This window comes from Bolinopsis microptera, chromosome 11, assembly GCF_026151205.1.
Source record: "Bolinopsis microptera isolate Bmic1 chromosome 11, MBARI_Bmic_1.0, whole genome shotgun sequence".
Lineage (NCBI taxonomy): Eukaryota > Metazoa > Ctenophora > Tentaculata > Lobata > Bolinopsidae > Bolinopsis > Bolinopsis microptera.
Window position 1 is genome coordinate 11,780,322 of NC_087082.1, and position 14,606 is coordinate 11,794,927.

The 14,606-nt window shown below is 37.2% G+C and overlaps 2 protein-coding genes across 2 annotated transcripts in view; both read right to left on the reverse strand.

Moving 5' to 3' along the window:
- The window catches only part of LOC134822801 (inositol oxygenase-like), an 81,298-nt gene that overhangs the window by 41,299 nt on the left and 25,393 nt on the right, over window positions 1–14,606 (reverse strand). The gene's annotated exons all lie outside the window — the stretch shown is intronic.
- LOC134822796 (uncharacterized) lies at window positions 512–14,558 on the reverse strand. Its single transcript, XM_063834053.1, has 12 exons — window positions 14,353–14,558; window positions 14,065–14,216; window positions 13,761–13,921; window positions 13,292–13,450; window positions 12,312–13,143; window positions 11,593–11,879; window positions 10,922–11,016; window positions 10,452–10,569; window positions 10,028–10,152; window positions 3,243–3,371; window positions 2,847–2,947; window positions 512–2,426 (listed from the first exon to the last, which is right to left on the reverse strand). The coding sequence occupies exons 1-12, from the start codon at window positions 14,506–14,508 to the stop codon at window positions 2,348–2,350; spliced, it is 2,394 nt and encodes a 797-aa protein (XP_063690123.1). The 5' UTR covers window positions 14,509–14,558; the 3' UTR covers window positions 512–2,347.

Here is a 14,606-nt window from a genome sequence, read left to right on the forward strand (position 1 = left end):
TACAACTTTTCGTTTTGTTAAGCTTTCTACTGTGGGCTTCCTCCGACCGAAATCAAACTTCCAGCACCTCAATCGTGTCATTTGGCATCTATAGTTGACTTACTAATTGGTTGTGGGTGAAAAAATCAGTCAAAACTGTAAAATTTCGGTCCTGGAAATTTCATCTTCAAAAACTAAAAATGGGACAGAGACTGGGACAATATGATTTTGCAATTTTGTTCGGGATTTTGACTCCCAGTACCTCAATTTGGTTTCATACCATCATCAATTAACTGTCTAATTGGTTTCTGGGCAAAAATTTCTTCCAATCTGTCAAATTTGTGTTCAGAACATTTCATATTTGAAAATGGGACAGGATTTTGAAAATACAACTTTTCGTTTTGTTAAGGTTTCTGCTGTGAACGTTCGCTAAAAAAGTTTTTATATTCCATCTACCCATTTTCAGCAAAACATCAGCTATCGTATTATTTTCAATTTATGTAAATGCAATAACAATGCCGTTGTCATGATTAAAATTGAAATGTGTAAATGTAAAGAAAATTAATTTAAAACAATGTGAAACCTATAATACAGACCTCAAGTCGACCATGCAAAAACAGATGCAAGCCCTGCCACTACAATTGTTGAATTATTGAAATTAAAAGTACTCTATTACATTTAAATTAAGATTACTACAAATTAAACAAGTTAATTACACGTACATTATCAACGCATTTTACAAATCAAACGTTATAAGGTATATTTCAAATAAAGAGTGTATACATTAAAAGATCGAACTCGTGTAGAAAACTAATAATTCAATTGTGTAGAAGTTCAAAATAAGACTTCGCCTTTTAGGACACAAATGAAATTTTTCCTATGGGTTGTTTAAAAAAAAGTAGTTTCAACAGCCCTAGTGATCTACTAAACAGTTTAAATTGAATTTTCAATGTACGAAGATGTAAAATCATTCTATATAATCCCATATCTTAGAAAATAATTTGTGTAACCGTCAATAAAATAAATTGATCGAAGATTAAAATTATAACTCACTTTAAAATACAATTCACTTTAAAATACAACTCGCTTTAAAAATTTAACTCGCTTAAGAATGGCAACTCACTCAGAGCCCATAATCAAACTCCAAACTTTAACAGTTTAAACTTAAAACTTAACACATTATTTCGTTTAAATTTGTATGATACATACACAATAACAATAAGTCGTAAATTACACCCCTTATAATATTAATTGTAATAATCATATTTTCAATTTTATAATTAGAGCAGATTTAAGATTATGGAACTTAAAAATGTCTGAGATAAAAAATAATAGCATAAATATAAGAATATAACATAACGTTTTTACAAATATGCCCATTTAAATTAATATCAGATATAAAATAATGCATATTAAAGTTAAACATAAAATGTATCATACATTACATTTACCTGTTACTCTATTTAAACGAAACTTAGATCAGATTTTAAATTTGTCAATCATAAATTAATGAGTAGATAAACACTTTAAATAGACTCACATCCTATTGCATAGCATTATTATAATACTCATTTAGACTTGCAAATATTACGACCAAAACTTGATCGCCAAACAAGCACATTTTCTAAATTCTATTGGACGTTTTGTATGATCTCATTCTTAATGATGCAATAGGATTTGATAGATAAGGTAGCAACTATCACTTAATTCTTAAAATATCTAACGTTCAAATTATCTTTAAAATTTTACTTCATTCATTTATATTTGAATTAGAATATATCGACTACAAATGATTACAGAAAACTGCAATACGTCTTTTTCTTTTACACATAGATAAAGTTTAGCATTTATATTCAAAGAAAGGACTCTATTGTGAGGTGGACAATGCACAAGGAAGAAAAACAAAGAATTAAGAAAGCGAACGTGAAAGTGAAAGTGACAGTATCAACTGTATCACATGATATATTTGCGATTTCACCGTTCACTCTCACAATATTAGAAACAAAGTTGGTCGCATATTATAAATCTTAAAATTGTTTAGTGAACTTAAAAGTAAATTTTAAATTCTAAATAAGACATTAACAAAAAGTTCGCTACAAAGTAAGGTTAATGGGACGATTAAAAAAGTTATCAAATAGTCAGCTCGAACACACTTTGAAGTTAAGAAGCTAAAAAGCTAAGAAGTTATGAAGCTATGAATGTAGGAAGTTAGGAAGTTAGGAAGCTAGGACGTTAGGAAGCTAGGAATGTAGGAAGTTAGGAAGCTAAGAATGTAGGAAGTTAGGAAGTTAAGAAGCTAGGAAGTTAGGAAGCTAGGAAGTTAGGAAGCTAGGAATCTAGGAAGTTAGAAAGCTAAGAATGTAGGAAGTTAGTCTGATTCCTGAGGTTTGACGAGCATGCAGCCCACAGTGAGACCGTACTCTACACAGTGTACCGGACTGTCGTACCTGGGAGTGTACTGTGTTATCAAGTAGTAAGTATTGGTGGAACAAATCATAATCAAACGTTCATTATCATAGCTATGGATATATAGTACAACAAAGCATAAAAATGTTTTAAAAACCTCAAGTTGTCCAAAGCTGCTAAGCTATAACTAAACGGTTTCCAGAAATAACTATTATTGCCCACGAAGTAGAACACGTGTTAGCGGGCCCCACCTATCTAACCACTTAGTTCATACATTACATATTCAGTGAGGGGGCAGTGAGGGAGCTTCTAAATGGTTACACTAGCGTAGTTTTAACACAATAGCTATACGTATAACTGATTAGGGAGGGGGAGGGGGGGGGTTTAAAAATTGGCCTAAAAAGCTAAAAGTGATAACCATAACGAAATACATAAACGACCCCTGACTATAGTGAACTAACTTTAAGTTGGTTCCTTTCTTCCACTTGTGTCGTGTCAGGTCGAACAGCTCTACCTTAGCTACACTGTCACCTCCTACTGCAGCGTGACTCACTGTGTATATCTGATGAGATGAGGATTTATTACCCGGTCAAACTAGGAGTTGAATTGATTAAAAATCTACTTTGACGAGATGTGACCAAGTTGATTTTAAAATAAATTGATCATAGCTCTATAAGAATGAATAATTTAATTTAGAATTTGGCTGATAACAGTTGAGGTTTGCAGTCAGTTTATAACCATCTGGCTAGAAATAACATTAGTCGAGATTTAAGTGAGAGGGAGAGCTGCAGCCTAACACATCTCATGATCTCAACACATTATGTAAATTCTAGCCCAGTTAAATGAAAAGAGCTGACCTTATCATGGTAGATCATGCCAGTTAACATCTCGTACATTGGGGAGGGCTTGTGGTTCTGGATGATGGTCCAGGACTCCGAGGTCAGATTGTAGATCAGGATCTCTCTGTTCTGCCAGTTGCCGCCTCCCTGCATTTAACAGTCAAGTTAGGGAGTGATACTGATATAGTGTGGTGGCAAGGGGTTGTTCACATATTACGTAATCACTGAGGGAGAGGGAGGGGGTGTCTAAATGACCGCATAATATGTGAACGACCCCAAGTGTAAAGGTGATGAAAAGGGTACGATCTAATGTTTAAATCATACTGTGTCTGAACTTGGTTGAACTTGGTCCTGCAAATGACGAGCTATGGATAAATCATTGGATCTCATTGGTTCTGGCTTTGTCAATAAGAATGTCGTTGTTGTTGTCAATGAAGAGCTATGAATAAATCATTGGATCTCACTGATGCTGGCCGTGTCAATGACGAACTATGAACAAATTAATTTGTTTCCCACCCCACGTTCTCGCCGCCTCAGCTTTCCCTCGGATGCCTTATAGCGATTCTGTCTGTTATCTGTTTTGTGTATGAAGTAATAAATGACCCCGTTATGCTGTTGTAGGACAATTTCGTTCTGAATTATGGGTTTGCAAGGATTTGTCTCGTAACTTTGTTTAAAATAAATCATCAAAATCTCGTGAGTTCACTGAACAATTTAAAGTTACGTTGAAGACATGTACAAGATATAATTTAGAAAAAGATAAGTGCCCCTCTGTCAAAAAAAGTTTGTTCGAGTCTAAGATATGGTATTGTGCAAGAACTCGACTTGTATATTAATAAGTTCAGAAATATTTCGATCACGTTTACGTCGCGTGTGGCGTTTAGAATAAGGGACGAGATGAAGTGTTCGGTCCTAGCTAGACGGCACGTCACACATCTCGCAATCCTAGCTAGACGGCACGTCACACATCTCGCAATCCTAGCTAGACGGCACGTCACACATCTCGCAATCGATGACAAGCCGTCTAACTGGGGTCTTAGAGTCTAAGTATAAGGATAACTGTCACTATCTTCATTATTCAGCAAGTTTCTATAGCTGTCCCTTACTCTACTAAAAATCCGTCTAAAAAAGTCCGGTCTGTCTCTTGTGATGAGGATTAGAGGGAATAGAGCAGCATTTATTAACGGTAAAGTGAACACTGCAAACCCAGTGACTTTCCCTCTGGTTAGGTAGGAGTATTTAAAATCTGTATTCTTTACAAAGTCACCGACGTCAAACTGAAAGTAGCTGAAAGCAGCAACCCCGAGAAAAGAAGCGTTGCAGAAAAAGAAGAGGGTAGAGACAAGAGACACAGTGATGACGACATGTCTCCATATAGTTTCATTCACTGGAGATCGAGACAGTTTGAAAACCAGGAACCCCATGCTGACAAAAACGATAAATGGTGGCACTCCCACGTGTATTGTGAAGAGCAGAGATGTTAACACAGAATTAGAGCCATCAGGGTTCAAACAGAGGGTAGAGTTGGTGTTGGCGAGACAGGAGATGTAGACAAGAGTCCAGAGACCGGGGATGGGAAGTGTGCTGACTGTGTTGATGCGAGTCTCGTAGACTTGAAACCTGGTCGTCTCATTCAGGTAAAACACAGCAACCCCGTCAAAGCAATGTAACACAGCACATACCACAGTTACAATCACCATGACTAGTCTCACCCTCTTAATGTTAATGGCAGTGTAGGGTCTGGCCACTTTCAGCGTCAAGACCACACTCAAAACCACATTATAAAACTTGGAGCATGTCTCCCCAACCGCGCATGTTCCTTGGTATATGTAGAGACTGTAAAACAAGTACTTCAGGTTTAGTTCCAGAGAACCGTAGACTAGGTTCCCCACGATGGAGAGAGCTAGGTCACCCTGAGCCATGATGATGTTACTCGTTGCTATAGCAATGAAAGTAGCTGGCACGAATCTAGCCTTGTCAGTGTAGTAGCATACGATAATTAGAATGTTCTGGACGAGGATTGTGATTGATAGGGTCATGTTTAGGGGGCTGAAGCTGTAGATAGCCCCTTTCAGGAATTCGTGAGTTCTGTTGGCACTTATAGGGAGAGTTACTGCAACAGGAAGTTTGGTAAAGGAGTATTCGGACATTGCAGTTCGTGGCTGAATATTTATTATTTTAAAACTTTTCACCTAATTTGAAACAATAAAAAGGAATAATCGGCCATCCTAGAAAAATGCAAAATCCTTTACTCTCAATATGTCTATTGAATCTGTAAGACGCAGTAATCGATAAAAAACGGTAAACATGAATAAAGAAAAATGCAAAATAGGATATGGAATCCGTAACCAATGAAGGAACTAAATATAAATAAATGAAGTCAAATTGTAAAACTATAAGAAGGTCAAAGAGTAAATAGCCGGTTGAGTAGTAAGATTTAATACAATAAAAAGGAATAATCGACCATCCTAGAAAAAGGCAAAATCCTTTACTCTCAATATGCCTATTGAATCTTTAAGAGGCAGTTATCGATAAAAAATGGTCAGCACGAATAAAGAAAAATGCAAAATAGAATATGGAATCTGTAACCAATGAAGGAACTAAATATAAATAAATGAAGTCAAATTGTAAAACTAGAAGGTCACAGAGTAGATAGCCGGTTGAGTAGTAAGATGATACCTACTCATCTCACCTTGCATTTGGTCAGCTGATCCATATTGAAGTTATGTGGAGGACAGGGAATTTTGCTACCACAATTATAGCTTATACTATTTCTTCAATGTTCATGGGCTGAGATCAGAAAAGATGAGTTATTTTGGAATGTAAGGTACAGTTATTGGCACTGGCGTTTTTTGTTCATCCGAATTATAATTTTGGTTTTATCGAGGTATCCCCTTAATTGCGATACAGTCTCGGAAAGCATGCCTGGGAAAAATTTACTTTTTGAGAAGAATTAGAAAGACTGAATTTCACTGAAGCCCAACAACAAAACTACTTTAAAAGTTAGGCCTAGTCGACTATGCTCATTATAAAAAATTTTGAAAGTGCCAAAACATATTGCTTTAATCTAGTACATTTTCCGAACATGAAGTTATTTCCCCGACCAAATCATTAAACAGTTTCGGTGTATGTCCCTGGCTGCAATTTGAATTTGTTTAATTGTCTCAAAAAGACTTTTATTTTCAAAGCAGGAATAACAGATTGTAAAATTCCTAACCTAGATAGTAGATAATATCGTATACAGCTATACACCACTCCCAACTCCAAAGAGAACATGGGTCATATTCAGAAGCAACAACTTGGACATACCATTCCCTCTTAAACCATATATCTATCTGCAATGTAACATTACAAGAGGAATCAAATAGTTGCAGTATTGCTGGTCATAAATGTTATATAAAATAAACATTCAGTTAAACTAAAACTAAAATTAATTGCCATGATCTATTCGTCAGTAACTAATAACATATAGGCCTAGTCGACTATGCTCTTTGTTCTTGGCACAGGGCTCTTTGTGGATTCATTCTTGATTAGATTTATTAAGGTACACAATCCTATGCTATCGATAAACATTTTTCAAAGTTTTTCTGAAAACTATTCTTTTTCATGTTTTATGCTGCCCTGATCATTATTAGCCGAAAATATTTTTTCGTATTCAAAGTCCGCACCTACCCTTCGATATACGATGTTGGACTCGAGGGTTCCCCCCTTGTAATGCGCTCTTGTTCCCCCCTTCTCCCCTTGTAAAGCGATCTCGGATAAACCTTTAAAACAGGATCTACAGGGTGAACCACATAAAATTTGACTTTTAAAAAAGGTATCACCCGGGACACCTGCCTCATTAGCAAATTTTAACAAAAATTAACAAAATCTAGAAAACTTTAACAAAATTTAACAAAATTTAACAAAATTTTACAAAATTTAACAAAATTTTACAAAATTTGACAAAATTTTACAAATTTTGCTGCTAACAGTCACCAATGTCCGCCAATTATGTCCGCTTATATCCGCTTATGTCCGCCTATGTCTTGTCATGTCCTGTCCTGTCCGTTTTGGATTCTATGAGACAAGCGGACATAGACGGACGTGTCACCCCCCCCCAATATTATTAATATAGTTAAAGTAGTATACCCGGCAACGAGACGCAGTTTGGAGCTGCACGGGTCGGTAAGTTATGAACTAAGTTTTCCTTTGTTTATTTCCGTATTAACCAGTAACCACGGACAACCAGCATATTCTTTGATATTACCCTCATCCAAACGTGCTCACCAACAGTAAACGTAAACTGTTGTCCGTACCTGGGGACCCCAGGCGCCGCCCAGTAATGTTGTCCGTGACCAGTGACGAAATAAGCACGTGCGTAATGAGTTAATCATGAAAGTAGGGAGGTAATTAAATAACTCATTAATGAGCAGTGGGAGTGCGTCCTCAGAGTATAAGAGTATAAGTACTCAGACACTTTAGAGTAAGAGGTTGAGAAACTAAACATACAGTTCTCGCGCACGTGCAGAGGCTAAGGAAATAATATTAACGAGCATGGCACGTGCAGTAGGTACTGGGAGAACTGAAGACCAATCTGTGTTATTAAGTGGCATGTCTAGGTAGCACTGGTCCAGATTTATAATTGTTGCGAAAATTTCTCAGGGAACAGGAGAGAGCTATCGAGTTTATTTTGTTTCTGATAAATAATTTGTATGTTTTGTTTGAATAGTTGTCTTCTAAATGAACGATATACACTTTCTGAGATTAAGTCTTATTTTTCGGTAGACCTTTCACTTAACACACAATAAGTTGTAATAAGTCACCACAATCATAACCATGATAGTCAAAACCAAAACAACATTAACGTCGACGAAACAGAAGTTGTAGTCATCGATTTTCTAGTATTTTAATCCTGATACAATCGTTGTTTGTCTCTTTTAATAATGAACAAAATATTGCCCTTTAAATATCAAAATTAACTTCTTTGTTTGCTAATTTGTTGTTTAAATGCTGATCCATGAGACCAAAAGTCATAACTTGAGACACTTTAACAACCGTCAACCCTCCAGGTATTATCATGTATCGGATTTTAACGTTCTCAATTCTATTGCTAACTCTGGTTCACAGATTTCAATCAGGTGAGGCAAGAATTTATAAATTTATAATGTAGATTATTATGCTGAGAATCTGCTTCAGTAAATACAATCATGTCTTCAATTTCAATCCGGGCGCTTCTATCTTCTTCTTCTTCTTCGTAGGGGGCTGTGGTCAGGGTGGCCACTATTATAAGATAGAGCATTAGATCCCGGTGCTTACCCCGGTAAAATATTTTTAAGTGGAAAAAAGTTAAACTTTGTTTTTTCCACATTTGGTGAACCAAGCGCTACTATCAGTTCGTACTGAAGCTAATAAATGATAACCCATTGACTGATATGTAGAGTTGATAAAATGAGAGTTAATAAAATTTTAAAATCTTTGATATTTTCCAGAGATTGGTATAGTAGCATTGCTACTAAACGGGTATCAGCCAGAGATAGTTGGGTACATGAAAGTAGGAGATATAAGGAATGTAGTCGTCTGTACGACCAACAAAAAAGAGGCAACTAGGTACATATAATACCGATACGTTACATATACATTTTATTGATAGCAAGTGTAATGATATCACGTGTAAGTTTTGTTAATCGTATGGTGGGTAGTTAAAGCATGGCTTATTAAGAATGATTACAATAAAAACCCCTAATTAGTTTACAGAGATAGCAATACAAATACTGCAGGTTCGAAGTAGTTGAAGGTCTCCACACAGCATACGAAGGAGCCGTCTCATTTCGGGTAATAGGTGACTCCAAAAACGTTTATCTTCGACATAGGAATTTCTATTTAACGACTGTGAAATATTCTGCTACAGACGATCAGATACAGATAGAAAAAGATGCCAGCTTTATGGAAGTGCCAGGTCTTAGTGGAGGTAAGAGACTAACACATCTCATAAAATGTCTGGATGTGCTGATACCACTGGGATTTTTGATTTCTCGCTAATCTAACGATGAAACATCAGATATCACTGAAACTTCATATCTTGATCATTCAACTCCGCAGATGAGGACAAACTTTCATTTGAAGCGGGCAACTATCCCAACCAGTACATAAGGTATTCAACATCACTTAGCAATGTAAAGATTTCGTCAATTATGTCTGCATCAATTTCCTTGGCAACAGAGAGACAAAAAAAAGCTTCATGGACATTGGTGAAGACAATAAATGCAGGTAATTAAAGAGAGGCAATATTAAACTATGTAAGTCACTACGTATCATGTGGTGACTTCTTAATTATGATAAATAAGCGCGCAGCGCGCCCGGCGACGCGAGCAAGCAATCTTTCGAAAAGCCGATCTCCTTTTCATTTGTGGCAGTTGATCCTATTTTCAAAGTCACATGTATCAATTATAATTGTCGCACAATAACTGACACATGTACCTCAGAAGCTGTGTTGATACAGATTCTTAGGAAACTATGCTGATCTTTACTAAAAACAGCTAGGTCTCCTGCAAGGAACACCCCACTACAGCTATAACCGTAACTCAGATATGATTCATGATTACTTGGTCGCAGGAAGTCTTTCAAATGCTCAACGGATAAACCAAAATTAAACATTTCTTCCTGGTTGTTTTTATTTTTACCAGGGCACGTGATAGATGCAGCCCTTTCATATAAAGAAGTCAAAAAATTATGCAAACAATTGGATATTTAGACATTTAGTTCCAACATAAATACGAAAATTAAGTATCTATAATTAGCTGGAAAGCTAGAAATTATCTGACCTGTACGGTACAGAGACCACCCAATATTATTATTGTGTCCCGGTAAGCAAAGAGCCAATAGTTACTGATATCAGTGAACATCTGACTTATCACCGCTACCACCCTCTGCCGAGGTGCTTCCTCGTCTGAAAATAGAGAACATGATCAGTATAAACCACTAATGTTTAGCAAAACTAACTGCTTGCTATTTGTTTCATAAGAATTATCGTTTCGTGATTATTCAGCGATAACACTATTATTAATTCCCAGAAATTTCAAGAAAAAAAGCCCAATATCTTGTTGTATTTTCATCCTGTATCATATTCCTGCACTCGCCAACCGTGAAACTTAGCGAAGATTCCCCAAAGTGAAACTCCTTATATGGGCATCACGTGAAACTCCTTATATGGGCATCACGTGGTCTAAACAAGTTTAAGTAACTCACCGATATTGAAAGAGCAGAGAGTATTATGAGATACGTAGTAGAGTAGTCCCTCGTGTACAATGATAGAACTAACGTAACGTTGCAGCTGATAGTTTGTTATTGGTAACTCTGTTTCTAGCTGCAATAGGAATAGGATTAGTAAATAGTATGTGATACTGAGAGTAGCATTCTTTTGAAATTTGTGTCTTAGTTGAGGACAATGCTTTTGAGAATTGAGACATATTTAAATATTAGTTAGGTATATGGTTCAGTTGCCACGAGGCAACTTGTAGATATTTCCCTATTGAAATCTGTAGTATACGATTGTGATTATTATCACCAAATACGATATGAGCACTGAAAAATCAATTTAATTTCGCGAAATATCAAAACACGGTTTAATTGACCACAAAATTGGGGGAAAGAAGAGGCCCAGTATAAAAATGTTTTGCTATAATATCTCTGTTATCTACAGTTATTTATAAACCCACCTCTTGCCAGGAGTCAGTGTGAGGAATGTATTGTAACACTCTAACAAAGCTTTTTTGGACTGTAGACAATCCTGGATCCAGACTAGTTGTCGCCCCTGTAAATATATTACTTCTGAAATATTAACAAAATGGTAACCAAGTAAATTGCCAAACTTCTTCGAATAATGCTTTCTAAAAAAATGCAGGCCTTGTGTAGGGTAACGCTACAACGTGATAAATTTAGATGACGATCCAAATTTAAAGATATGGATGACAAAAAGTAAAGAAAAAATGCGGAAATTTCAGGAATTTTGACGATGTAGACCTTGTCGTGAAGTTTCAGTGAGCAGTTCAAAAAGTATAAAATTCAAAAGAGATGGACTGTCACTAAAATCTGTCAAATATTCTGACCCCATAAATTCTGATCGAGCTAGAAACATCACATCCGCTAAGGGCATAGTTCCTGTAATTACGTACCTTGTATAATTTGTAAAAATGAAAAAAAAAGAAGAAAAAAAAGACGGCTGAAAGATGGTATCTCGAACACGAGGCTTCAGAATTCTGTAAATTACAGCGCTTTGCAAAAAATGTGCGAGTACAAATATATATTAAAAGATGGACAATTTACATATTTACATCTATAATACCACAGATTATAGAATATATATCCCATTAAAACGAAAGCAACGCACCTATCATAAGAATAGTACCCTTGTACGCCAAACACCTCACATTGGCATTAAAAGAATGTGGCGGAACAGCGATCTCACTCCACACCCCCGTAAACTGGTTGAACCGGAACGCTCGTGGCTCTGCCTGCTGTCCAGGTAGTTTCTGCATTCCGAACAGGTAGAGGAAGTCGCTTAGAACGAGGGACTTGACGGAGATGAGGTTGATGTTGAAGGCGTTGTCGAGGATTTGCCACCTGTTGTTGTGATAGTAGTACAGGACGGTGGTTCGGGTAGGGTTCTCGCAGGTTCTGGAAAAAGAGGGTATTTTATATTTCTAAAATATAAAATCAACGTTGGATTGTTGTATAAATAAACGTCGCATATCTCATCAATTACACTGCCAACATTGGACATTATTTTTTATCGCCGCGTATTTCAAATCAAGTTACAAATTCTACAAATTTTGAAGTGCTCAGTCTTGTTTTACTTTTTTTATCTTTACCTATTAACCATTGGAAAATAAAACTTTAAGTTATAAACCTTCATTGCATACTTTACCGGTAGAGTCTAAATTGAATAGTTTGAGATTTCCTTTACATTTTATATTTATGCATGTGCCCCACGGGGATGAATTTCTTATTACCATTGATATTATATATATTTTTTGAGTAAACATTAATAGCTAACCTATAACTAACCTGTAACAGCGGTGATAGCTAACCAATAAAGCTATAACTAACCTGTAACAGCGGTGATAGCAGAGAGACACTGATACTTTAGACCCTCTCTCTGGGAAACACCTATACTGAACCGCTCCAGCTAGCCGTCTGATGTGATGGTACACTTCCGGAACTTTCACAATGATATCTTGCTTCAGGAACCCCCGCAAAGACCGTATCTCCATGTTATTAAACTCCAGTTTCTTGAGAACCTCACTGATCTCACGCTGTCCCTGCTGGACCTGAGCTAGACCTCGGATCTGCAACTCGGTTTCGCTTTCAGTGTCGTCCTCTCGCTTTCGCTTTCGTTTTCCGCTGCTTTCTACAGCTTGTCTGGTTGAAGTTTCCGCTGCTTTTCTTGGTGAGCTTCTTGAGCGTCTCTTGTAAGTTTTAGTGGTACGTCCGGATCTTGGAGAAGGAGTCTCGGTGAAATCGTCTGAAGTCCCTGGGAGGGAGGTTGGTGGAGAGACAGTACCCGGGGGCGGGGGAGGAAGGAAGGGAGGTGGAAGGGAGGGAGGAGGGGATGGAATCTCAAGCATTTCCTCAGAGAACTCCACCAAGTATCCGTCACTTACGACAATTCCGCTGTCATTAAACGAAGCGTTGTCATTGAAAGAGGTGCTGCTACTCCTCCTAGAGCTGGAGGGTGTTAGAACACCTGATCCAGGTGACAAGGTGACAGCTCCAGGAGCCAGGATATCGTACCACTCCCACGTGCGAGCAGCCCAGCGTATAACTGCTGTTGCTAACTCTGTTTCACTGCAGTTAGTCCACCAGTTGTCTAGGAGAATAGACATTCTTCCTGGTGTTAGGTTCAGAAAATCCTCGGTCTCAAACAGGTTAGCTTCTGGTCCTGAGGGTGAAGTATAATAAAATACTTGTTTTTCAGTGGTTTGTTTAAATTTGTCGCTTATTTCAGCTAATTTTTCGAATAACAAATAAATTGAAACCTCCTTAAAACATGAGTTTCCATCTTCTCACCATGACTGCCATCTTCTCACCTAGATTAGAGCAGATGAGTTTGATGGCCTGGTTGGTGATCCTTTCATAACCCAACTCAGCTGCAATATCAAACACGTCAAACACTGTAGCTAGGGCCATATGAGACAGCATGTAATTCTCACACACATCGTTCACCACTTCACAATGTAGAAACGTTCCTGAGGGAGGGGTGTTTAGGTGATGGATATCTTTAAAATTATACAGATAGCTCAGTATCGAAATTCGCAGTTTACTAACTACAAGCTGTGATTTTAAAGCTTTGTTGCTAGAACAATTTACACTATTCTATCCAGTTTGTACGATGAGCTGTTATTATACTTGTAAGCTATAACAAACAGGTTCAGCAGTTCTAAAGCAGTTCCTTCCTCAACAAGGCAAACAACACAGACTCGAATCCACTGATAGTAATATCAATTACGCACAAAAATCTGCCCAAATTAAAGATTATCTATCCACTGAGCTACGAACCTGTTCTGAGAATCCTGATGACACACTGAGAACAAACAGACAGAAACCCAGTGTAGAAACTGGTGAGGATGGCTCTGAAACTGGCCTCGTCTACCTCGTGAATTGTTATCTCCTTCTTCCGGCACTCTCGCATGTTATTACCAAACATCCCCTCAAAATACCTGAAATACCAAGGCATACGTGAGATCTACCCAATTACATGTCCGTAATTTAAATAAGTTAATAATTCTATTCAAGTTGATCAGCTCTAATAATGGAACTAAAACAAGATAATATGTATCTGTAATAATAAATAAACACTGACCGACAACATCGTGCAAGATGTTTCTTGTGACCTCTGAAGACAAGGTCCCCCACGTTTAGCGTCACGTCAGTATCTTCCCACTTGTCAAAAAAGAAATTCTTGGGGTGGCAGGGTGGGGGCGACTTTTCCAGTGCCCCCGACATGTCGTATATCTGTGGAGTTTCAGAAAATGAGGTCAGTTTCAAAGTTACAATGTTAAAGTTGGAATATTCTTTTAAATCAGGTAAGCACTGTTCTGGAATTGTTAAAAATGAAAGATCCAATTCTTGAGAGTGGTAATGATATTACCTGGTAATCAGTATGACAGGTAGTAATTTTAAGATTATTGGAACTTCCACTTCCACTCCCATCTCCCTCACTGGATATACCCGTTACATAGTAGGTCTCAAATTGAAGTTCGTTTTTACTGCTACGGCGGACTCTTCTTCTTTTTTGGGGCATCATGGCTTGAAGAGAGAAGTGTAAGGAGAAAGTAACAACAATATTTAACCAAGTTAAATGTAGAGGACTAAAAACTGAGCCTCTCTACTCAATCAAAGAGC